Genomic DNA, 25,937 nt, shown 5'->3' with positions numbered 1-25,937 from the left:
ATTTCCTTATATTACGAAATACTCTAACATTCATCTTTTTGGAAAAATCAATATCAAAATACAAATATTGTTAACTGGACAACCGGCCATCTCTCCATAACCAGAGCCACACTATTTTTAAGGATTACTCAGTAAAGGAACCTTTCATCTTCAAAATAGTGTCTTTTGCACAAGCATATCTGCTTACAGTACAATATTATCATTAAAGTTTTCATGCCATGTTTAAAAATCACTCCTTCCTTTTGAGGGAATGGGTCATTATCTAATCCCACAGGAAATCCCACAGAGAAACAAACATCCCTTAATAAGTTAACCTTATGTCAACATACATATATATAGTTCATCAAAACAATTTAAATGTTCATGATCAAACACAATTTGTAGTTAAAAATAGCTGCCCAATTCCTTTGGCCATTTTACAAGAAATATCTTCATTCAAAAATCAAGGGCCTGTCTTTATGTAAACATACAGTATTATCCCTTATTAATGTTTCTGTGAATATCTACGGGTTGAATGAGTATTTAAAGAATGCAGACATGTAGGTGAATTAAGTCCACTACAAAGTCATAGCAGTTAAGAGTTGGTAAATTCAGTATGAAATTCTAATGACCTTGAAACCTGCAAAGCTCCTCTCAGCATAACATTGATAATCATTTGAGACATTTATTGAAAAAAAAAATAAAAATAAAAAATAAGATATATATATATATATATATATATATATATATATATATATATATATATATATACACACACACACACATTTATATAAAATAACTTGTTTATGTGTTGTATGTTAGATCTAAAAATGGCAGGTTTCTAATAAATGGCAGTTTGACAAATCAATCTCGTGAGCAAAGTTTAGAAATAGTCTAAAGATTGGTCTATTATATTGAGGTGCTGCAGGTTTGGGTTAATTGCATTGTTAAATAGAGATTAAAGTGAACCCTCACTCTCATCAGTACATTTCCAGATTTGTTGAATCTAGATGTTACGAAATGTTAACTGTACAGGTCAGCTTTTAGTGGAGCAATCTTGATAATGTATTCAATGCTCAGAGATTCCTTCCATTTTGTGATAGTAATAAGTTTGTTAGGCAAAAACAAAATAGTTGACTGTCAATTAGGAGTCAAAGCCTTAATGTAATTGTTTCATGTTAAGGACTGCACACAAGTTCAATCAATATCTAAGTCTCACTGTGACATCTCTAGGTTTAACAGATAATGCAGAGAGTAGATGTTTACTTTAAAATAGGGGTTCTCAACGGGGCCGGTACTGTATCCCAGAGGACGTTCAAATGATGCAAAGGGTGCTGAGAGCAAATTAGTAGAGAGGGGGCGCTAGGTTACAAATGGGGGGTGATTCTCATTTTAATCAAATCAATAGTAAAGTTCCTCTTTGCATAAAAACATTTATCTAGACTTGGAGTAAATCAGTTCTCCATTATACGGGTTGGTGCGCATTTGTACCATAGTTCATCTGATTCTGAAGTCTAGCGATGCATCAGAACTGGCTGGTTTAGCAGCGTCAAATAGACAGGTGGAGTCACAACCACGGCTAATGCACCTATATGGCTGTAGATAGACACGGCTCAGTGTACAGAGCAGAGCAAGACCGGTCTCAAACTATTAAACACGCACCGTTTATCATTAAAACACTGCAAGAATCAGTGAGAAGCAAGGTGCGGGATTCGACACAGAATTCTACATCAACACCACTTTACTTTAGTAACACTAACTGTACTTTAGGCAGAAATATATACATTAGGACAGTGAGAGAATAACTCATTGTTACAACTTCATGTTTATATTTAGTATTTATTGTTTTTACATGTGTTTAGGTTAGGCCTACTATTGATAATTGATAGAAATCATGTTACATCTAACCATGGTTGTGAAGATCCATGCTTCCATGCACTTACCATGGTCTACACACACACCACTGTTAAAACTAAGACTAAATACATTTAAAATATATTGGCAAACACAAAATACACTTTATATATATATATATATATATATATAGAGAGAGGAAATAGAAATGCGTCATTACTAAATGAGTCAATCCTTTATCTTAAAAAAGAAAAAACAGGCCAAAAAATATTTTTGGGTTTAAGAAAATATAACTTCTTTTTTGCCTTCAGAAATTCCAAGAGATGACTGAATTTAAATCAATAAGAACCTGATGAAAGAGTTCCAACTCAGTCATGTCACAATAATTTAGCCACATATATTAGGTGTTAACTTTTTACAGATGATATAGATACCAAAAAATGTACATCTGTCCAAATCAAAGCCGTACTGTAGAATGAGCATTTCAGTGGGACAAAATATGCAATATTATTGGTCTTTTCACAAATTTTTTAAATAACAAAAATATCACTTATTAGTTTCGGTCTTTGAAGTTTGATTTTATAGGACACATATATAGCCCTCCATCTGCTTAAATTTGAGAAACGGAAGGTTTAGTGTCACATTCATGATGCAGAATCCTGCAGAATTTATTAAAACTGTAAAACTAAAAAAATATTATTCTTTTTTGGATAACACAAAGTCTCCGCTTTAAAATTATGTCACATAATTTGGGGGGTGGAGCGGCTTGGGTAAGGGAATGAAGTAGGGAGCTTTCATCCAAAAAAGGTTAAAAAGCACTGCTTTAAAACTATGCAATGCATTTTCTGTTAATTCTTGCACTTTAATGGAAATGTTTTTGAGAACTATTATAAAGTTACCAAATATTTTGACTAAAAGTCATTTAAAAAGTTTCCCCTGTATGCCCAACAAGACTGGAAGACAATTAAAAGGGCAGTCTGGTAGGGCTGAATCAAGAGACAAATCTGACTGACATTCAAAGGCTCTTTAATGCCTTGGATCTTTAATATTACAGATCATTAAAGATAAAAGATATGTCAGGAGCCATAAAAGTCATAGAAAAGCAAATCATTCATTTATTGTAAGCCTATGAAATGTAACCATTACATGCTGGAATAACAAAAGAAAATGAATTTAATCTGTAAAAAGTAAATAGAGCTCAATATCACACCTTTAGCGAAAATGAAAGGGCTGAGGTGCTGCAATATATGGATATGATTATTGACAAAAGCTTCTAAAAGCATTAAGGTTCTGTTGGGTTCTTCAACAATTCTTACACAAAAACCTTGCAAAATAATAATAATAATTTACACTGAGTAAAAATGACATTTTACAGAATAAAACACACAACTCTGAAATTCAAAGCATCCCAGGAATGCAACGATTCCTGATATAACAATATACCAAAGCTGTGACTAAATAAAATGGGGGAGGAAATACATTTTACAAAAATAAGATGAAGTGAAGCCATCAAACATCTATGGAGAACGTAGACTTCAGAGAAGGAATGTTTGTCAAATGCTTCTATTATTTAAAAGTGGAGTTCCTTAAAAAAAAAAAAGGTTTTTTTTTGTAAAAGTAGATTGTTATTCTGTGGCTGTGTAGCTCAGCGTGCCACAGGCCAACAGTCTTTAATACAAATGACCACTCAGTAATATCCTGGGTGGTACTGTTGGTTCCATGGCTTCTGGTTCCAGAACTAAAGGGTCAAAGAGAGTTTTATCAGGCAAAATAGACAACTTTGATAATGTTTTAGAACACTTCCAAAATTAAATCCAATCTTGTGCTTTTAAAAATAGCATTTTATGTTGGAACAGTGTTTGCAATCAAACCAAATACAAGAGTTCCTCATGATATTTAAATATAATCGCATAATCTGCTTACCCCTTGCTGCCAACTCTGGTTAAAGGCTTGGGTGTAACTTCCATTTTTGTTGCCAAAACCACCACGGTTCTGCTGGTGGCCTCCTCTGCCACGGAATTTCTAAGAAAATGACAATTCCAAAAAGTTCACTCCACATGTTCAAGCCAAAACAAACTCAAATTGTGCTTGGTGGCAAGAGAGCATTCAAAACAACCAACCTGCTGGAAGTTTCCTCTGTGGTTAGGTCCCCCACCGCGGCTCATATTACCTCTGTTCCCTGGCCCTCCGCGGCTTATTGCACCACCTCTGTTGCCCATGTTGCCCCTCATGTGCCCACGCCTGGGAGCCATTCCTCGGTTGGGCATCCCACCACCTCCACCTCTGTTGAAGTTGCCTTGGCTACGAAACCCACCTCGGTAGACAGGTGGTGGTGGCGGTGGTGGCAAGAAGCCACGTGGGGGCCGGTTAAAACCACCACGAACACGTGGAGCTGGCACTAAAGGGAGAAAATAAGCAGGTTTAATACTTTTTTCTCGACTTAAGGTCTAATAGAAAACAACCTATTATCTATTATCTAATAGATAATTAATGTTCAGTGCACCAACAGACAGGTCACCAAGAGCAAAAACGAAACAGCTTTTGTTTGAGAACATCGCTTACTTCCTCTGAAGTTTCCACGATTCTGGAATCCACCCCTGCCTCCACGAGGGCCTGAGCCACCACCCCGATTGAATTGGATCTTGGGCCCTTTGCCTCGTACAGCACCCTTTTTGGGGGATACCAAGCCCTGGTTGGCTTTCTTCTCTGGCGGTAAAGCATTCTTACTCTCTTCCTTGTATTGCTCCAAGAGTTTGGTGGCCTCCTCCTTTTGAAGTTCCACATAGGTGACCTCTGAGAAGCAGTCACCTACATCTGGTAATGTGTAGATACCTGTTGAAAGGTAAAAAAAAAAAAAAAGTAACTCATCTGTCTACTGATCCTGCTTTTTACAGTTTGGCTTTGAATTCATTTTATATATGAACTTCTAGAGGTTCCATGGAAAAGTGAACTCATGCCTTACCTTTCATTTTTAGAACAACATGCTCAGGGATGTCTTTGCCATCTGTTTCCACTTTCTTCTGTGTTCTCTCCTTGTAGGCCTCGTCTGTGGGGAAGACCACCACAGCTTTGCGCTGAAAGCCAGCGAAAAGACACATCTTTCTTCTCTGAGCTGGCGCAGAGATATTTGTCTGATCCAAGATGTAGTTTCTCTTTTTGCGGGCAGCAATTTCAATGAACTTGCCCAAGAACAGAGGAGCACGCTGGGAGATGGCAGAGAGCTTTGCTGTGTCTTTGTTTTGCCTCTTCATGCTGTCAATCTGAAAGACCAAATAAGGTGATTAGACAATGGAAGTCAACAGAATTTAGGAATGATGACAAAAGACACTATTCTCACCATCATCTTCTCTATGATGGTGTTGGTACCAAGGATGCTGTATTTCCCAGGGTTCTCTTCAATGTGTTTCTTCACCCATTCAGTCTTTCCAGATCCAGGGAGACCGACCATGACAATAACCTATAAACAAACACAAGCATAATTTACTGATGTTATGAAACGGAACAAATTTCACGTCATATAAGTTATACGTTTAAAAGCATACCTCACAATCTTTCTTGGTCTCAGGTCCCTTAGGTCCTCTGATGCGCACATCCACAGGGATTTGCTGCAGGAAGGTGAAGCCCTCTGGTTGGGGGAAGAATGGTGTCTCGCTCTGACCAAAATTGAACTCAACGGCACAGTTGTGGCAAAGCACATGGGGGAAGAGAGTTTGCCCAGCCAAAGACTCCTTACTGACATTGAAAGCCACACCAAGGTCCTTGCCATTTTTGGAAAATGAAATCTCTACTTCGGCCCCTTCAAAATTCTAGGAAAGAAAAGATAAATTGTTAGAAAGAATGTGCTAAAAACATAAACAGGAAATCTCCACTTCGGCCCCATCAAAATTCTAGGCAAGAAAAGAACAATTGTCAGAAAGAATGTGTTAAAAACAAACAGTATGCTAAACTTCTTACAATAAAGCAGCCTATGACATCATTTTCATCACAATTTTCCCCGTAGTCTTCAGTCACGCAGTTTGAAGTCTTCTTCCCTTTGCTTGAATAGGAGTAGGAATGCTCCTCCTCACCTAGAACAATTATCAACAGTCATTAACATTTTCTGTAGAGGATGTTTAAATAGGGCTGTAAAACCATATATTTTGGAAACATTTTAAAACATACCATATTAATTGAACTTTTCAAGTAAACAGTAATTAGATGCACCGAAAACACCAGTGTTGTTGTTTTAGAGTTTCTATACCTCACTGTGGAATACATTTGGGGTACTCTTTTATATATAAAGTAGGGGTGGGCAAAAATACTGATTTTCTGATGCATCGTGATCTACATTTTAACAATCTCGATATGATTCTTAAATCCAAAGATCGATCTTTTACTCTTCATACAACGTTTTTCCTACAATGTGAGGAAAGCGCTCACATTTGCAACCAAATTTCTTGCCACGTTAGTACAAATTATGCAATTAAACAAACATGTAACAAAAAATATTATAATTATAATCAATAATATTATTTATTGATTGAATACATGGATTTGTTGATTTTTAAAAGACAAAAATTATGAAAAACTAATAATATAATTAATCAAATTAATATTTTCATAACAGACTTATTTAGAAGGTCCCCTGTATAATTAAAAGCATTAGCTGGGATATTATTTCTTATGTATGCAAGCAAAAGGGACATTATAACTGAAATATACCCATTTGAATCAATCATATCAATATCCAGCCCTAACATATATACATACATATATAAATACATTAGGGCCGAAACGATTAGTCGACGTTATCGACAATGTAAAATTGTCAACAAAAAAATTTAATTGTCCAATAGTCATTTCATCTCACTTAAATGTAACATGAGATTACATTAAACTTTCATGATGGCACTGCAGTTCGCGTCTGACTGAGGAGAGGAAGAATTACACAGCTCACAGTCCAGATGCACTCTAAACTTTCCAAACAGCTTCAGGTGATGTACATCACAAAGTAAAAGGGAATTATTCAAAAATACCAAATCGTCCCTTGCCCCAGCTAAGCTAGATTATAACACGATGGCTCGCGATTTATTGAATCAGAATATATGTTTCACGGTCACTAATTTCTTATCATGAAGAAAATTGCCGATACACAGCTTTATTAATAAGAGAGAGATTGTTTTTTGTGAGTTAAGAATGGATTGAAGTGAACAGAAAGGTGAGAGAGTGTAGTCTTCGTCCCATTATACACTGCAACAAAATATGTTTGATTTGTTTTGGCTTGTTTTCCAATAAAAATATCTAAAACTCATTTAAAACAACATACATTTTCTTCAGCAGCTATACAGCAGAAGAAATATTTTTATCTGAGAATGTTGAATAGAATATTAAAAATACAAATATATATATATAAAAAATAAACTTAAAATCTTAAAAATAAATAAGCATTCACATGAGAAGCAGCATATAAGATATTTAGACTTGCTTTTAGAGAATAGATCTTGAATGTACGTATATTTTGTCTTTACTGCACTCGCAGAAGTATAAACAAGTGAAAAAAACACATGTATATACAAAATACACTTATATTTAAGATACATATAAGTCTAAATATCTTATATGTTGCTTCTCAAGTAAATGTATCTTGTTTTAAGGATTTTTGCAATTTTACAATTACAATTTTAAATGGAAAAAAAGACAAAAACACTTGATAACAATAGGATTTTTTACAGTGATTTTCTAATTTAAAAGAAACTTTAAAGTGACTTTAAAAAAAAAGTATTTTTCCCCCTATAATTCAGTGAAAGTAAAAATTTTTATCAAGATAATTTTTTTCCTCTGTATTGTTAGTAAGCATGTTTAATACAACATTTTAAGCTGGGGCACAAGCTGAATAAGCAGTTAAGAGCTAATGATTAATTGTTGCAATTGTCGCCGAATAATCGATTATCAAAATAATCGTTAGTCGCATACCTCTTTTTTTTTCATTTTAGTTGATCAGTCCACTTTCATTAACAGTTATTTTTTGGAACCCTGTCAACTTAAATATTATTGTTGTTGTAATTATTAATAATAAAAACTATTTTATATATATTATTTTTATTTTATTTTTAATTACCAAAAGAAAAAACTAAAAATAATAATAAATATTAGAAATTTAGTACACAGCATTGGAACTTCCGGCACGTAAGTGTCAGCATGACAACGGCTCTCTTTTTTTTCTTCTTTCGACTATTTATTATTTTTTTGTTTACTATTGTCTGTGTATCGGTATTAGGTTTTAGTATTCCGATAATATATAGATTGCTTGTTGGATTAAAATGTGTTAGACAAAGAACAACATTGCGACTAAGACAAAGAATGCAGTGACCATTCAACAACAATGTAGAATGGTCTACGCATTTACATTTATGCATTTGGCAGACGCTTTTATCCAAAGTGACTTACAGAGCCCTTATTACAGGGACAATCCCCCTGGAGCAACCTGGAGTTAAGTGCCTTGCTCAAGGACACAATGGTGGTGGCTGTGGGGCTCGAACCAGCGTCCTTCTGATTACCAGATTACCAGTTATGTGCTTAGACCACTACACCACCACCACTCACAGTTGCATGTCCAAGGGAGATTCCGATGGACTTAAGAATACGGAGAAGAGGAACTCGTGCCAGAGCGTTGGTGAGGAAAAGGAAGATGATAGGAGGTGGAGAAACAAGCCCTGTCTTCCTGATTTTATGGGGAATATGCGTTTGCTGACTAACAAGATGGATGAACTTTCGGCCTTAGTGGGCGGACAATGCGAGTATTGGGAATGCAGCGTTTTATGATTGATGAAGACATGTTCAGTGGAACAGTCAGGTATTTTTTTCTGGTTCGGGCAAACAGGGGGAAACAGAGTGGTAAGAAATTGGGTGGTGGACTTGCTGTCTATTTTAACTACAAATGGTGCAACCCAGGCCATGTTACTATGAAGATTCTCTGTACGCCTGTTGTTGAGCTGTTGGCCGTCAGGTTGAGGCCATACTATCTGCCCAGGGAGTTTTCGGCTGCCATTGTTATAACTGTTTACATTCCACCTTCGGCAGTGACGTTGCGTTCCTGTGACGTCACCTCATCCCAGTGTGCTTCATATAATAAATACCTAGACCTTGGATTTACTGTATGCTAATGTTAAGGAAGAATATAGCATAAACGCCCTTCTCCCATGGCAAATCAAACCACTGTCTGATACAGCTTAGTCCAACATATGAGCCTGTTGTTAGGAGACAGCCTATCATCTACAAGACTATGCAGACACAGGAGGCTCTGATGTAGTGCTACAGGATAACGTTTTGGAAGATCACGGGGATGACATCGAGGGTCTCACTAAGTGCGAAACTGTTCTGTGAAGAGTGTTTTCCCCACCAACAAGGTTCACGGTTTTCCCAATAACAAGCCTTGGATTAATAGGGACACTAAAGCCTTGCTGAATAGCAAGAGGAGAGCATTTAGGGCTGAGGATAGCTAAGGAGTGCTATAAAAATAGGATTGAGGGGAAGCGCCAACATAATCCGAGAGAGGTGTGGAGGTGAGTGAAGAATATTACTGGTATGAAAGGGTCAGAAGGAATAGTAGAAGGGACAAGCTAAAGAGTTAAACCAGTTTTTCAACGTGTTTGAATCAGCAACACAGGTTGATGTTTCCTCCAACTCCGTAAATGCCTCTTAATATCCCCACTCACAACCCTATAATGGCTGTCCCCTCACATACCTCAGCTATCGCCTCCTCTACAGGTCTCCCTGTGGCACCACATAATGGAGATAGGACAACTACAGCTCATCTCTACCAATCAGTAGATAGCATTACAAACACTATCAACCTCCCCCCTATCTTCACATCCACCATACCCTTAACTACTTCAGACAAAATTATCACAAATTATCAGGTAAGATGGCATCTCACAAAAATTAGAACTAATAAGGCCAGACGACCTGACATCAACCAGCAGGTGCTTAAAGTCTGTGGAGAGCGGAGTGTTGAGACATCTTTTTGTCCTCTCCCTGAGACACAAAATGGTGCCTAAAATTTGGAAGACATCATATTGTCCCTGTGTCCAAGAAAAGACACCCTGGTGTATTCAACGACTTCAGGCCTGTGGCCTTACGTCACATGTAATGAAGATTTTGAGCCGACTATCAAGATCCGTTGCAGTTTGCATATCAGGCTGATACTGGTGTGGAGGATGCAATTATTTACATGCCTCACAGGGCTTACACACATCTGGATTGGCCACAATGTATTGTGAGGATAGGGCTGGGCGATATGGCCAAAATTGTTATCACTATAATCTTTTTCATATTGTTCGATATCTATATTTATTACGATATACATTTACACATTGAAAAAAGAAAAAAAAAAGAGTGCAATGTGTAAATGTATATCGTAATAAATATAGATATCGAACAATATGAAAAAGATTATAGTGATAACAACCACAACAAGTTGACTGAAGAAAATTAATTCTAAACAGTCAAAATAGTCTCTACAAAACTAAGTGGTGGTGGCATAGTGGGCTAAAGCACATAACTGTTAATCAGAAGGTCACTGGTTCTATCCCCACAGCCACCACCATTGTGTGCTTGAGCAAGGCACTTAACTCCAGGTTGCTCCAGGGGGGCAAGGCACTTAACTCAATCCGGAATCAATCCGACGTAGCCTAATCATTAGCAAGGCAGCTAGCATTAGCAAGTTCATCCAGTCTGACCCTACGTTACCACTGGCGTGTTGTGAACAAAGCTGAGAGCGTTTTCATTTAATTCCTATGAAAGCCGAGTGTCATGCTCGCAAGGTGGATCGTAGGATTGGCAGCGGTGAGGAGCAAGCTCTCTCCTAGCGCTGCGAGCACTTTAGTCCGCCCCAGTGGAAACGCAGCCCGAGAAAGCCGAACTGCTTGCGTTTTAGCGACACGCAGTAAATATAGAAAATTCCTCAAAAGCTTATCGTGGATTTTCTTTAGCCCTATGTGAGGATAATGTTTTTTGAGTGCTTAGCGCTTTTAACACATTCCAGACATGCAGGTGGATCAGGACCTTGTGGCATGGATAACAGACTACCTTACCAACAGGCTGGCATTATGTCAGACTGCTTGTCAGATGTGGTGACATGCAATACTGATGTACCACAGGGAACTGCATTGTCACCATTCTTATTCACTCTCTACACTTCTGATTTCAGCTTTGATTGATTGGGACTTGTGGTGCCAATAAATTGGGGAAGCTGGTGAGGAAATCAAGCTCTGTGGTGGAGATAGAACTGGTCAGTGTAGAGGAGGTGATAGAAAAGAGAATTAGAAGAAAGCCAGAAGCCTTTGTGGCCAATCCATCAAGTCCTCTTTATGCTGAGCTTAGCCAGCTCAAGAGGAAGTTTAGCCAAAGATATATCCAGCCACATGCCTCAAAACGCTTGAGGAATTATTTTGTAACTGACACACCACTAATCATAGAAATCATATTTTGTAATATGAATGAAATATAGTGATTTGAAGTAGGAGAGTATATAAAATATTGAGTACTTGCACATGTACATATTCTTTTTATTGACCTTTTAATGTTATAGTTTATTAGAAATCTTTTTATTCTATTCTGTTATCTGATCATACTTACGCTGCTATGTCAAACAAAATTTCTCCTATGGAAGATCAATAAAGATACTACTAGTAATGTATTCCAGTCGTAATTTCATAACTTCAAAAGGCTGGGGCATTTATATTGACAAAATCCAACAGAAGTTCACAGTTGTTTAAATATGCTTCTCAATCAGTGAAATGCTCCTCCGGTGCCATTCTCAATGCATGTTTTAAGCAAACCGAACACTCAAGCATCTACATCTGATGGATGTAGATGGATTATGTTTAGTGTGCTCACATATTACGAGCCACTGCATTGAAAACAGCAGAGCATCACGCATGCTGTGTGTGTGTTAACGGAGCAGTGGTCATTCACTGAATTGCGCTGTGCATGCAGACCATTTATTTATCGCATCATTTGCGATTTACAAAACTATAATGACTTCAAGAATCTTTGAAAATAATGCAAGAGTAATATGGACTACTTCAATGGTGCTTTTATGCCATTTGTGGAGCGTGACTGTAACGGCCATGATAAACAGTCAGACAGCATCAGATTTGGATCATGCTCGTCAAAGCAATGCCATATTCGGTTAAAACGTCAGTATCAGAGCCAGTACCGATCCAGGCATCGCTTTGGGGCATTTCCATCAGAATCGAGATTTTACGTTTTACTAAAATTCACTTCTGTAGCAAATTAAACTGCAACAAAGCCAGGTCAAGAATAAGATATCTTGTTCATTGTGCTTACCTAATAAATGATTTCCATTAGCCAGGGACCAGCCAATATGGACATCATGGACAACCATGCTTTTGCTGTTTACATGCTTGACTGGGATTTTCTCAGTGATCTAAAAGTGCAGGAGACATTTGGATAAGTAATATTAAAATAATGCTCATACCAATTTCGCCACGTCCTCGTTGACTGCATTATGTAAAATGCTACAGTAAATCACCTTCATTTCAAAGCAGGCTTTTCCCTCGTTTACACCATATGAGGCACGGCCACCTGCCCAAAGGTAAGCGAAACTTTCCATGGTAAGAGAGGAGGCGCTGTAACGGTCCCTGGACACTTTGAAATGCAGGTCACAATTGTCTAAAGAAATAACCAACAAAAGCATTAGTCCAAGAACAGCAACTTTACACTAAATATTTTAACAAAACTGTTTCTAACATTTCCACTACTTGGACTTCATTTCTGAAACACTGTATACAAATTTACTTTAAAAGCCATTCTTATGTAAATTTAGTTCAACGCAAAAAATTACAAAAGAATCGTTTTATGAATGATTTTCAAAGAAATTTGTTCAGCTTGTTTAATGAATGTCTGTGAGCACATAAACTTGAAATAGTATTCCATAAAGCATCACTCTCAAAATAATCAGACTCTAAACAAAGTACTCACAGGTATCCAGGCAGGCCAGTGTGTCATCAAACTCTTCATCCTCTTCCTCCAGTGGTGGCTGGGGAGACTTGGCCCTGAAATAGAGGCAATCAGCCATTAATGCCTGAGGACAGGCAGAAAATGTGGACTGTGATGGACTGGCATGCATCCCATGTCCAGGTGAAGTCCTTCCACAAAATCATAGCAGCAGCATCAACGGTTGACTTACCTTAAATTGGCTGTTCATAAAAACTCAGTTTTGTGAATGTAATTTTTGCATTCCTAAATGTACCAACTTTGCATTGCTTACCAGTTCACTGCACGACGTGAAGCCTGAAAGAAAACAATTTCAAAAGGCAACATAAAAGGCTGCAATGTTTTACTGAGTAGAGATGGAGTTGCCTTTTCTGTTTTATTGAGTCATGACCTGAAAAGGTCTGAGGGTATTTATATCTACATGCCGATCATCCTGGGAAGGTCATTAAAAGCTAGAGCACACGGCTGTTTTGCCTGCTCTTTGCCTAGGGCAAAATCTATACAGTCTATGCAATTGGTAATATTACATTTTAAGTATAGTTCACCCAACAATATTTTTTTTCTTCTTCATACAGTGAATGTGACTAAGGCTGATCATCCAACCAATATCTCTTTGGAATCACAAAAAAAACAACTATTCTCTGGGCTCAGGAAGTATTTTAAGGTGCTGTCAATCTTTGTGCACATTAACAATCCAGCCCATATATGCTCTTATATGTGCCAATGTGGTGTCCTGCTCCCAAGAAACGCTCATGGTAGGATGGTGAATTGCTTAAGAGTGACCCATCACCCTCCATGTGCTTGTATACAACGGTCTGTGTGCATGTCTATAGAAAGAGGGGGCATGGCTAATCAACGATCAAGTCTGGTGAAGTTCCAGAATGGCTAAAATCACACAAAGCACCTTTAACACCTTTGAGGTTGTTCATGATTAGTGCCCCCATCAGCCAGAATGTAATTCCTTCAAATACTTGAATTTTAAATGTTTTGTTCCATATCTCCAAAGTGGCAGACTTGTCAGATTGTACATAAGATAACAATGAACATTCTGCAATCAATTAATCCATTCTCTTTAGTAGAGCTGCACAGAAACAAGAAAACTGAACCACAAAAGATTCTTAAAGGAATAGGTCCCCCAAAAATGTAATTCTCATAATTTACTCATCCTCATGCCATCCCAGATGTGTATGATTTACTTTATTTTGAAGAATTTACACTGCTCTGTAGGTATATACACAATGCAAGGAAATGGTGTCCTGAACTTTGAAGCTCCAAAAAGCAAATAAAGGAGCATAAATGTATTTCATATGACTCCAGGGGTTAAATCCATATCTTCAGAAGTGATAATAGGTGTGGGTGAAAAACAATCAACACAAGTCATTTTTTAGCATAAATCTCCACTTTCACATTCTTATTTTGTTTGTTTACTGCGATTTAAATTCGTTATGCATATTGCCCCACTACAGGTCAGGTCAAAGAGAGATTTATAGAAAAAAAAAGGACTGTTTCTCACCCACACCTTCACTTCTGAAGATATGGATTTAACCATGGGAGTCTTAAGGATTACACTTATGCTGCATTTATGTGGTTCCTGGAGTTTTAAAGTTCTCCCCACCCTTCTAGTGCGTTGTATGGACCCACAGAGAGGAGACATTCTTCTCAATTTTAATCTTGTGTTCTGCAGAAGAAAGTCATACACATCTGGGATGGTATATGGGTGCATAAATGATGAAAGAATTTTCATTTTTGGGTGAGCTATTCCTTAAAAGTATTCAGTCTGTAATAGATTTTTATACCACAATCTTAAGAGAAAGTACATGCAAAAGGTATATCCAACTCCCTTTTGGTTTAAAATAAATAAATATATATATGGACAATGTCAGAATATACGATACACTGCAAATGTTCGGTCATACTTACCCGCTGACCAGGAATGGAAAACTTTTAAAAGGAAAAGTTACACATATCCATATACACCAAAATGCTAAATTATACATTATAGAAAAAAAATATGAACAAAACACTCAATTTATTTTAAATTACAGACAGTATACGTTAACGCGATGAGAAACAAAATTATAGAGATGACACTTTAAGTATAGTCAAGCATGCAAACTACAAAAGCACGTCTAAAGAATGACACCCCCAAAAAAAACTCAACCATTTACCTCATTATCACAGCCCCCAAGTCATTACGTCATAACACATTGAGCGATATAGCCTAGACTCTACGTCACTGCCCCTCCCCCGTTATGATGGAAGACGCATCTGGCGCTATCCTAATTCCTTTGTTCGCTGCCTGAGTCGCCCACACGCGCATACAGTCAGCCTGACAACATTGTGTGCCTGACAATATTGTGTGCATGACAATAACATATATTGTTTCCAGCTGAGGACTCTTTTAAATGTTGCAGTTTTTCCATTCTTATTTATAATATTTTGTGTAGAAGGGAAGGTGTTTTGTATTAGCCAGAAATTACCCTCAAATAATATTCACTTTACTTAAGAGGTAGATGAGGGTTGTATTTTTGTAGGTAAGGTATTGGCGTTTAAAGCCAATATGTAGACTATTAAAAGTGGCGCTTCGGGGATAATGAAGGCCATTACTCCCATCCTTACCGGCTGTATTTGCTTTCTTCAATAAATTCAAAGTAGCCCCTTCCTTGTTCCTCCCGGCGTCTCTTAACACCCTTCTTATTCTTCTGATCAGCACTGATGTCTTTGTCCGCATCCCCTTGAAAATAAAACAAACAGTAATGAAATGCCCGGACGTGCTGGACCCGGAGTTTAAGGGTGGCCCACACGATTAGGAGTGCTTGGACTCCCCCAGAGTTGCAAAATTAACCGACCACCTCTGATCAGACAGAATAGTTTGCTTGGTTATATCATTATGACATTCAGAATACCTACATGCTCTGATCTGGTAGCATAAACCAGATCAAACAGAAACGGGTGGTGCAATTACTCAGCATTGTGTTTTTAAGAGGCTGTTTTTCACAAATACGCAATGCATTCACAACCAATATACTTTTTTTAAGAAGGGCTTGTATATTTAGCCTAATGCAGCTGGCTAACCAGCAATTTTTCACATCGTTTAGAATTACAGCAACAAAAACTGCTACAGATAAAGTCGTTACCTGAACTGACCTTGCACGGAAGAAGATGGCGACAAAACCGTCTAGCAACCTGAATCGAAACTAACTAAATGTCCCTTTCTTTGATGCCCTATACATTTTCAAATATCCGCATTTATTTCCGACCAATACAGATTACTCGTAACTACATCACCCGCCGAGAGTACATTACCTCCACTGTAATCCCACTACACATATTAAACTGGCTTTCTATCCTAAGAATTTCTGCAGCAGAACCGAGTCAGCGCAAGCGCGGCCCACCTCGAGCATGCAACGAGGAGATTCTGTCGCGAGACAATGCAAAGCCTACCAAATCCAAACATTAACCTAACCAAAGAGCTCAGATAAACTACTAACAGTAATAATAGTCATTTTGTTGTCGAATTAAGTGTAACGTACAGACAATATACCATTTAATATCCCAAAGCGAAATATCAAGCCTGCTGCACGACCCAACAAACCCCCTAACGTCAGCAAGCTCGCGCGGGTGATTTTGAGTAGATTTACAAAGACATTCTATCACAGACTGAAACAAAAGCACGAAACATATTAAACTTGCCTGCCTAAAAAGTCATGAAAACCGCAAGCTAGCGCCGAAACAGGTCAGATTTAGCTCGTCCTTTCACACAACAATAGCCGCCGGCTATTCGTTAGCCGCTTATGCTAAGAGATGATCTCACCGCTACACGTGAACTTACGATGCTCTCGGCATTCAGAAAGCAATTTCCCAATTCAAAACTCACCATCTGCTGCATGGGATTCTGGCTCACCATCTTCATCGTCGATTTTGTCTATTATGTCGTCGTCCTCCTCTTCGTCATCAATTGCTTTGACCATTTCCACTCCGGCGTCGTCCTCCTCTTCGCCCATTTCGTCGTCTTGAACAGGCTCCTCACCATCGCCCACTGCAGCGGCATCACCACTACCGTCTCCATTCTGCTCCTCGGCCTCCATGCTCTCTCCCTCTGGTTCTTCTTCTCCTATCTGTTCTTGTTCACAGGCAACATCTTTGCCTTCAGCTGCGTTTTCTTTTGTTTCTGCTGCTTCTTCAGTCTGGGCCTCTGCATCGAGCGCGGCCTGTAGCCGCTCCATGAGCTCGGCCTTCAATCCTTTGTCGGAGAGCTGGCGCTTTTTCAGCTCGTCCTTCAACTCGTTTACCTTGAGCTTTTTCACGTTAATTGCACTCATGTTGTTGTTTTAGTGTAGATGGTCTTGTTCTATAAAAAATAAAATGTTTAATCGATTAAGTAATGCGCTCTAAACCGCACGACGCAATCCAGGGAGAGCAGACGGCCGCCTTTGCTTCTCTGAACTGCGAAAAGCCGCGGTGATTCTGCGACTATCTACCGGCAATTCAATAGCGCCTTCGGTGTTTCGACCCCTCCCGACTCGAGTGCAACTGCGTTGAGGCAACATGGGCGTGGTCTACAGTAATGGTCTTTGTAGCTGGGCTTTTTACAATGTTCATGTTATCTAGGATGATATATCCTCTTCCGTATACGTGACTCTAAAAGCGGAATCGAATAAAAAATTAAGTAGATAAAAGACTCGAGAAAACACGAGTGGCGAAAATAAGATGAGATCAATTACCTTTATACAAGCAGTGATTTGAACAGAATGAATAGTTCACCCAAAAATGAAAATTTTCTCACCCTTTATACTTTACTATAACCTTTATGCCATGTTCTTCTGATTTTTAAAAGAGTATCTCAGCTCTAGGTCCGTACAGTGCAAGTGAATGGTGGCTAGAACTTTGAAGCTCCAAAAAGGATATAAAGGCAGTATAAAAGTAATTCATACTACTCCAGTGGTTAAATCCATGTCTTAAGGAGCGAAATGATAGGTGTGGGTGAGAAACCTATTAATATTTAAAGGAATAGTTCACCCAAAAACTAAAATTCTCTCGTCATTTACTCGTCCAAATGCCAATTGTGTAAAACTTTCTCCTGCTGAACACAAACAATATTTTTAGAAGAATATATAAGCTCTGTTGGTCCTCACAATGTAAGTGAATGGGTACCAAAACTTTGAAGCCCCAAAAGCACATAATGGCAGCATAAAAGTAATCCATAAGACTCCAGTGACTAAATCTATTTTCAGATTTGATATGATCATTGTGGATGAGAAACAGATCAAGATGTTAGTCCTTTTTACTATAAATCTCCACTTTCACAATCTTTTGTTTTTGGTGATTCACATTCATCATGCATATGATACTGGGCAGGGAGGAGAATTTATAGTGAAAAAGAAGGTGTCTAAGGAGAGAAGAGTGCTTTACGGCTGCTGGAGATTTATGGGGGGGCCTAGGTAGCTCGGCGAGTAAAGATGTTGACTACCACCCCTGGAGTCACGAGTTAGAATCCAGGGCGTGCTGAGTGACTCCAGCCAGGTCTCCTAAGCAACAAAATTGGCCTGGTTGCTAGGGAGGTAGAGTCACATGCGTAACCTCCTCATGGTCTCTATATTGTGGATCGATCTCTGTGGGGCGTGTGGTGAGTTGTGCGTGGATGCCGAAGAGAATAGTGTAGCCTCCACACGCTTTGTCTCCACGTTAACGTGCTCAACAAGCAGATGCTGAGGCAACTGAGATTCGTCCTCCACCACCTGGTGAATCACTACACCAGCACTAGGACTTAGAATTGGGCATTCCAAATTGGAAAGAAAAAGGGGAGAGAAACAAAGTGGAGATTGATGGACTTAAATATTGATCTGTTTCTCACCCACCCCTATCATATTGCTTCTGGAGACATTGGTTTAACCACTAGAGTGGTATGGATTACTTTTATGTGGCCTTGGTTTGCTTTTTGGGCCTTCAAAGTTATGTCCATCATTAACTTGCATTGTATGGACCTACAGAGCTGAGATGTTCTTCTAAAAAAATTAATTTGAGTTCTGCAGAAAAAGAAAGTCTTACACATCTTGGATGGCATGAGGGTGAGGGTGAACTATCCCTTTAAGCCTATTGCTCACAAACTCGTTTTCATTCATCCAAATTGAATATGGCGCTACACTGAACATGGTCTATTGGCATTGTAAAAATCACATAGGTATAATGGTCTTCTTCAATAAATTTCACCATACCCTTTGTGGATTGCATTTTATTTTAGTTTTATTGTCAATAACATTAAAGGAATTTTCCGGGCTCAATACAAGTTAAGCTCAATCGTTAGCATTTGTGGCATAATACTAATTACCATAAATTTTCTTTAAAAAAAAGAAATGTACCAGATGAAGTGTACAAGTTTTTGTTTTTCTTCAGGCAATTTACTAATTAAAATATATTTTCTAAAAAATTTGTAAACCAACAGTCAAACCATTAAATTTTATTTAATAAAAGGTTAGGTTATAGAATGATGCCTTTTAAGAGGGGTTTCTTAGAAATGTGAAATCTTTTTTCATGCCTGAAAAAGCAAGGGACATGTTTGTCATCATCATATTTTAATAACAAATAATTTCTAATCTCTTGTTGTTACGTCTCCAGATGGTTAAAGGTATGAGGAAGACGTACATAACAAAATTTAAACACTTTCCTACAGTTTTGATCTCTGGGGAGTATTGTGGGCGACTGAATCAATGACAGCAAGTTACTGCAAACAGGTGGTTCGCTTTAATTTCAATACACACAATGAATAAATGAAAACAAACAAAATCAACTTATTTACAGCTATACACAACTTAAGAAAAGAAAACAGTTTAAAGAAAATAAAAAGTTCTTCAGCGTCGAAACGCCATAACTAAAACTTCACTAACTAACCAAACAAAAGTTACACATAGTTGCACATGCTCCTTCCCTAGTGAGTTAAACAATGGTACTTCTACATGTATGTTCAATGTAGGTCACGTGACGTACTTCCCTTTTCTCTTCTCTCCGAGCAGGTGCCAGTTTGAGATCAGAACAATCCTCAGTGAACAAACACACTCATACTAGGAAGACAAGCAAGCGAACCACCACAAAGTCAGTACTTCTCAACAACAACAATAGTACGAACCAACAAACAGTCCAAGCCCCCTCCCTTCCGTTCTCCCGAGTGTCTTATATCAGAACCACAGCCGATGATTGGTTGTCTCCGACCAATAGCAGCACCTAAAACTCAAGGATAGCAGAGAGCAGGAAACAGGAAGAAACCAACAGCAGAGGGAAGAAAACAGAGCAACCAATAAACAGAAAGGGGAGGGAAGAACATGCTAGCACGTAACACCCCCACCTTAAAATTAAACATAATACATATAATGTTTATATAATATACACAAAACCCGACACACAAGTTAAGCTCTAGAAAGAGCATGGGCGACCACATTTTCCACTCCCCTTTTGTGCTGAATCTCAATATTATAATTTTGAACTACAAGAGCCCATCGCATCAACATTTGATTTTGATTATACATTCGACACAAGAATGTAAGAGGGTTGTGATCGGTGTACACAACTACAGGATACGAAGTCGACCCAACATATACTTCGAAATGCTGTAATGACAACAACAAAGCCAAAACCTCTTTCTCAATTGTGGAATAGTTACATTGATGTTTGTTAAATTTCTTAGAGAAAAAACAAATTGGGTGATCGATACCTTCCTTGTCCTCCTGCAACAACACAGCACCTGCTCCAGCTGTGCTTGCGTCCACCTCCAACTTGAAGGGTACAGAAAAATTAGGGGCAGACAATACAGGAGAGCTACATAGTAAATGCTTAATGGTTTCAAAAGCACACTGGCTCTCGACTGACCAAACAAATTCTTTTGCGGGACTGAGCAAGTCTGTCAGGGGGTTTGCAACAGAGGAAAAATTCCTACAGAAACTTCTGTAATACCCTGCCATTCCTAGGAATCTTCTCAACTCCCGACGAGTAGTAGGTGCAGGGAACTCTTTAATGGCATCAACTTTGGCCTCTACTGGACGAACTTGACCTCTCCCCACTTGTTTACCCAAATATGTGACCGTAGCTTTGCAGAACTCACACTTAGCCAAGTTCAAAGTTAATGAAGCCTCAGCAAGTTGTTGAAATACCATAGACAACACTGACAGGTGTTCAGGCCAAGTAGACGTATAGACAACCATATCGTCTAAATAAGAGCTACAATTGGGCACATTTGTCAATACTGTATTCACTAACCTCTGAAAAGTCGCAGGTGCATTTCTGAGTCTGAACGCCATAACATTATATTGCAGGAACGAGTCTGGAGTTACAAAAGCAGAGATGTCTGATGCCCTTGGTGTCAAAGGCACCTGCCAATAACCCTTAAGCATATCTAATTTTGTAACAAATTTAGCAGAACCCACATTGTCAATGCAGTCCTCCATCCTTGGCAATGGAAAACAATCTGGGACTGTTACAGAATTGACTCTGCGGTAATCCGTACAAAATCGACTTGTTCCGTCAGCTTTAGGAACTAGGATACATGGAGAGCTCCACGGACTCACACTGGGCTTTGCAAGATCCTCCTGTAACAAATACTCAACCTCTTTCCTCATCGCAGCCCTCTTTGCAGCATTCATCCGATAAGGATGCTGCTTAATAGGAACAGCATCGCGGACATTAATGTCATGATAAAGCACATCAGTTTGCCTCGGTACGTCCCCAAAAATCTGAGGAAATCTTCGAATCAATGTCACAATGTCTACATACTGATCCTCTGTCAAATGACACAGCAACTTAGAAGGATCAGTTAAAATCTCAGAATTAGACAATGGTGTGAAGGGTAACGGGTCAATCTGTAATCTCACCTCATCAACATCAAACTCAGCATCAACAGGAAATGATGGTTCTGTCTTACAGCTCACGGCAACAGACGAAATCACGGGCCCTGTGTTCTCCTCTGAACAGTGAGATGCTTCCTTCCTGGAATGATAAGCTTTGAGCATATTAATGTGACACACACGTTTCTGCCTCTTTCGATCAGGTGTTTTAATGATGTCATTCGTGTCATTTTGTTTACCCACTACCTCGTAAGGACCAACAAAACGTGCAGACAACGCAGACCCCATAATTGGTAACAACACAAGCACCTTATCACCAACTGAAAATTATCGTGACACTGCTGCCTTATCAAAATGCTGTTTCATGCTAGACTGAGCTCCAGAAAGTGCTTCCCTGGCACGAGCACAGGCTTCATGAACTCGTTCACGAAAACGAGCCACATAATCAAGAATGTTCTTTGTGGGACTCAAACTGTCATCCAGACCAAGCATTTGCTCCTTAAGAACTTTCAGTGGTCCTCGGACACTATGTCCAAAAACCAGTTCAGTTGGACTAAACCGCAAGGACTCCTGAGTGGTTTCACGAACAGCAAAAAGAACAAGTGGCACACCCTCATCCCACTCATTCCCTGTCTCCCAACAATATTTCTTCAACATAGACTTAAGAGTCTGGTGGAATCTCTCGAGCACACCTTGACTCTCTGGATGGTAAGGACTGGAAGTACGGTGACGGACACCCAGTGAACTAAGAGTTTGTGTGAACAACTTAGACATAAAATTTGTGCCTTGATCTGTTTGTACCAACTTAGGCAGACCAAAGGTAGAAAATAATTTTACTAATGCCTTAACGACCGCTTTGGCCGTAATTTTCCGCAAAGGCACTGCTTCTGGGTAGCGAGTCGCCACGCACATCATCGTGAGCAAAAACTGATATCCAGTCTTTGTTTTCAGCAATGGGCCGACACAATCCATGATCACGTGCTCAAAAGGTTCACCGAGCACCGGAATTGGAACTAATGGCGCGGGAGGAATTACTTGGTTTGGCTTTCCCATAACCTGACAAGTAGAGCATGTTCGACAATAATCAGCAACATCCCCTTTCAACCCAGGCCAAAAAAAATTACGCAACACACGGGTGTATGTCTTGGTCACCCCTAGATGTCCTGACATAACATGGTCATGGGCGAGTGAAAGCACATGTGCACGATACTCTACAGGCACAACTACCTGACAAACAGTAGAACACTCCACGTCATCAACTACTCCAGGCCGCCATTTCCGCAATAACAAACCATCTTCGATGAAGTATGTTGTATCCCCTTTAACATCAGACACTGCATCAAAGCACTTCATTAAAGTTGTATCATCCCGTTGAGCTTTGATTAACTTTTCGTGACTAACAGGTAAAGATGATAACAGATCACCTACCTTTTCTCTCCCTGTTTCCTGAGGCACATGATCGCCGACCACATCACCGTCTATACACATAAACGTGTCGTCCAATGTAAACTCTGTCCCCATCTTCTTAATCTGAGCACGAGTAAACACACAGGCCGGAAAAGCCTCAGGATACTTCAAAGTTAAATCTTCTGTAACAGAAGTAACCACAGGTTTATCCAACACTTCCAACACTGGCAACACTCTACCCCCAGCCAAGTCATTGCCCAAAATAAACTCAACACCAGGCACTGCCAACGCAGGTCGCACACCGACGTCCACAAAACCTGCAACCAACTTAGTCTGTAAATACACACGATGCAGTGGCACTTTCAATATGTTCATACTAATACCTTGCACTAGGATACTGGAATCCAAACAGGACTTCTCTGAAAATGGCAGCACATCCCCATGTATAAATGAACGTGCAGCTCCAGTGTCTCGCAAAACCCGAATCACAACTTGATCATCTGGTTGGCCACTGAAAGATACAAAACCTTCCAACAAAAATGGTTGGTAAACAGAGTCAACAGATACTGGAATTGTTTTAACCAAACTAACAGGCTGTGCACTGGAAGAATTCTGCTGTTTCCTTTTGAGTACTATACAGTCAGCAATTATATGACCCATTTTGTGACAATAAAAACACTCACGCTTTTCTTTAGCTGGTTCTACCCTTGTTTTAGTTGTTGCCGTATACGGCGGAAATTTAGAACCATTTCTATCACAACGCATGGTACTACTAAACACATTTTTATGAGTCAACGTAAACTCGTCCGCTAGTACAGCAGCCACAGACAGTTTCATCACCTTCTGTTCATTCAAGTACAAAACAATGCGTTCAGGCAAACACTTTTTAAAATCTTCAAGGAGCGCTAATTCACGCAAGGAAGGAAAATCATTAACATGACTCGAAGCGCACCACTTATCAAACAGAACCCCCTTCTCACGTGCGAATTCAACAAAGGTCTGATTACTACTCTTCCTATGATTGCAAAACTTCTGTCGGTAAGCTTCCGGCACCAATTCGTATGCGTTCAGAGTAGCTGCTTTCACAATGTCATATTTCAGACTATCTTCTATAGACAAAGTAGAAAAAACTTCCATGGCTTTTCCCACAAGCCTACACTGCAACAGCAATGTCCATACATCCTTTGGCCAATTTAACGAAACAGCAATTCTCTCAAATGCACCAAAGTAACTGTCCACTTCCATCTCCCTGAATAACGGCACCAATGAAATGTTTTTACTTACATCAAAAGCAGTGGTAGAGAAACCACGCTCTGTTGAATCTTGGCCAACTGAATCAGAAGCAAGCAGGCCAGTGGACCTAGATGAGAGCTTCCCCTCCTCTAACTCCAAATGGCGCAGTTTCACTTCTTTATCAGCTTGGATCTCAAGCCGCCGGATTTCAAGCCGCAGACCAATTTCAGCTCGCCGAGCTTGAGCTCGGTCTTCCGCCTCCATGCGTATTCGAGCAAGATGAACCTTTACGTGCGCGCTCCCACCAGAACCCGATGTAGACGGGGAGAATGGCTCAAATGGGGATAAGCCGGTTTTACCCTCAGCCTCTGCCTCAACAAGCTTAACCTCCTCATTGTCAGCCTCCGCGAGCTCACGTGTCGTCATTCCCTCACTGATTTGATCTGCTTCTCTAACCGACTCAGGCACACTCAAAACATTTAATGCCGAAAGACCATCTAAAACGACAGTTCGAATCTCTTTTTTCAATGACTGCCGACGAACCAAGATTTGGAAGTGTTCAGCTATTGCCAAAAGATCATCTTTACGACATTTATTAAACAAGTCTAACGACGGATTCTCAATAAATCTCTGTGCATACGCAGACATCACGAAGCTTACGAACAAACACTACACAAAGCTTTATGCTACCATACTGACAACCCTACCAGTCACTTGAGTCCATCCACCACAAATACTCCCAGAGTAAAACAAGGAATTTATGCCAACTACCGGATCTTCCTCATTACTGAGAAATAGTATCCCGGACGAGCCCCCAAATTATGTTACGTCTCCAGATGGTTAAAGGTATGAGGAAGACGTACATAATAAAATGTAAACACTTTCCTACAGTTTTGATCTCTGGGGAGTATTGTGGGCGACTGAATCAATGACAGCAAGTTACTGCAAACAGGTGGTTCGCTTTATTTTCAATACACACAATGAATAAATGAAAACAAACAAAATCAACTTATTTACAGCTATATACAACTTAAGAAAAAAAAACAGTTTAAAGAAAATAAATGATAATAAGAATAAGCCACAGAGAGAAAGAAAATGAGCGGTGCTAAACAAACAAAACAACAAAACCAAAAACACTCAATTACTAATTCCCCCCCAAACTCACTGAAAAGAAAACAGTTTAAAGAAAATAAAAAGTTCTTCAGCGTCGAAACGCCATAACTAAAACTTCACTAACTAACCAAACAAAAGTTACACATAGTTGCACATGCTCCTTCCCTAGTGAGTTAAACAATGGTACTTCTACATGTATGTTCAATGTAGGTCACGTGACGTACTTCCCTTTTCTCTTCTCTCCGGGCTGGTGCCAGTTTGAGATCAGAACAATCCTCAGTGAACAAACACACTCATACTAGGAAGACAAGCAAGCAACCACCACAAAGTCAGTACTTCTCAACAACAACAATAGTACGAACCAACAAACAGTCCAAGCCCCCTCCCTTCCGTTCTCCCAGTGTCTTATATCAGAACCACAGCCGATGATTGGTTGTCTCCGACCAATAGCAGCACCTAAAACTCAAGGATAGCAGAGAGCAGGAAACAGGAAGAAACCAACAGCAGAGGGAAGAAAACAGA

At 39.2% G+C, this 25,937-nt stretch overlaps 1 protein-coding gene across 1 annotated transcript; it reads right to left on the bottom strand.

Moving 5' to 3' along the window:
* Positions 1-803: 803 nt before the first annotated feature.
* LOC127624040 (heterogeneous nuclear ribonucleoprotein U-like) lies at positions 804-17,377 on the bottom strand. Its single transcript, XM_052098651.1, has 13 exons — positions 16,709-17,377; positions 15,451-15,565; positions 12,817-12,890; positions 12,368-12,507; positions 12,163-12,262; positions 5,788-5,900; positions 5,376-5,639; positions 5,171-5,290; positions 4,796-5,093; positions 4,396-4,665; positions 3,954-4,231; positions 3,757-3,855; positions 804-3,571 (listed from the first exon to the last, which is right to left on the bottom strand). Exons 1-13 carry the CDS (start codon positions 17,151-17,153, stop codon positions 3,521-3,523), a joined length of 2,367 nt encoding a protein of 788 aa, XP_051954611.1. The 5' UTR covers positions 17,154-17,377; the 3' UTR covers positions 804-3,520.
* Positions 17,378-25,937: the final 8,560 nt, after the last annotated feature.

This window comes from Xyrauchen texanus, chromosome 30, assembly GCF_025860055.1.
Source record: "Xyrauchen texanus isolate HMW12.3.18 chromosome 30, RBS_HiC_50CHRs, whole genome shotgun sequence".
In the NCBI taxonomy this organism is placed as follows: Eukaryota; Metazoa; Chordata; class Actinopteri; order Cypriniformes; family Catostomidae; genus Xyrauchen; species Xyrauchen texanus.
This window is presented reverse-complemented; position numbering and strand designations above follow the sequence as displayed.

Coding starts and splice junctions, on each gene's coding strand:
- LOC127624040 (XM_052098651.1), bottom strand. CDS start 17,153: ATGAGTGCAATTAACGTGAAAAAGCTCAAGGTAAACGAGTTGAAGGAC. Junction 5,640..5,787: donor ATGTCATAGGCTGCTTTATT/GTAAGAAGTTTA, acceptor TTTCTTTCCTAG/AATTTTGAAGGGGCCGAAGT. Junction 5,094..5,170: donor CCATCATAGAGAAGATGATG/GTGAGAATAGTG, acceptor TTGGTCTTTCAG/ATTGACAGCATGAAGAGGCA.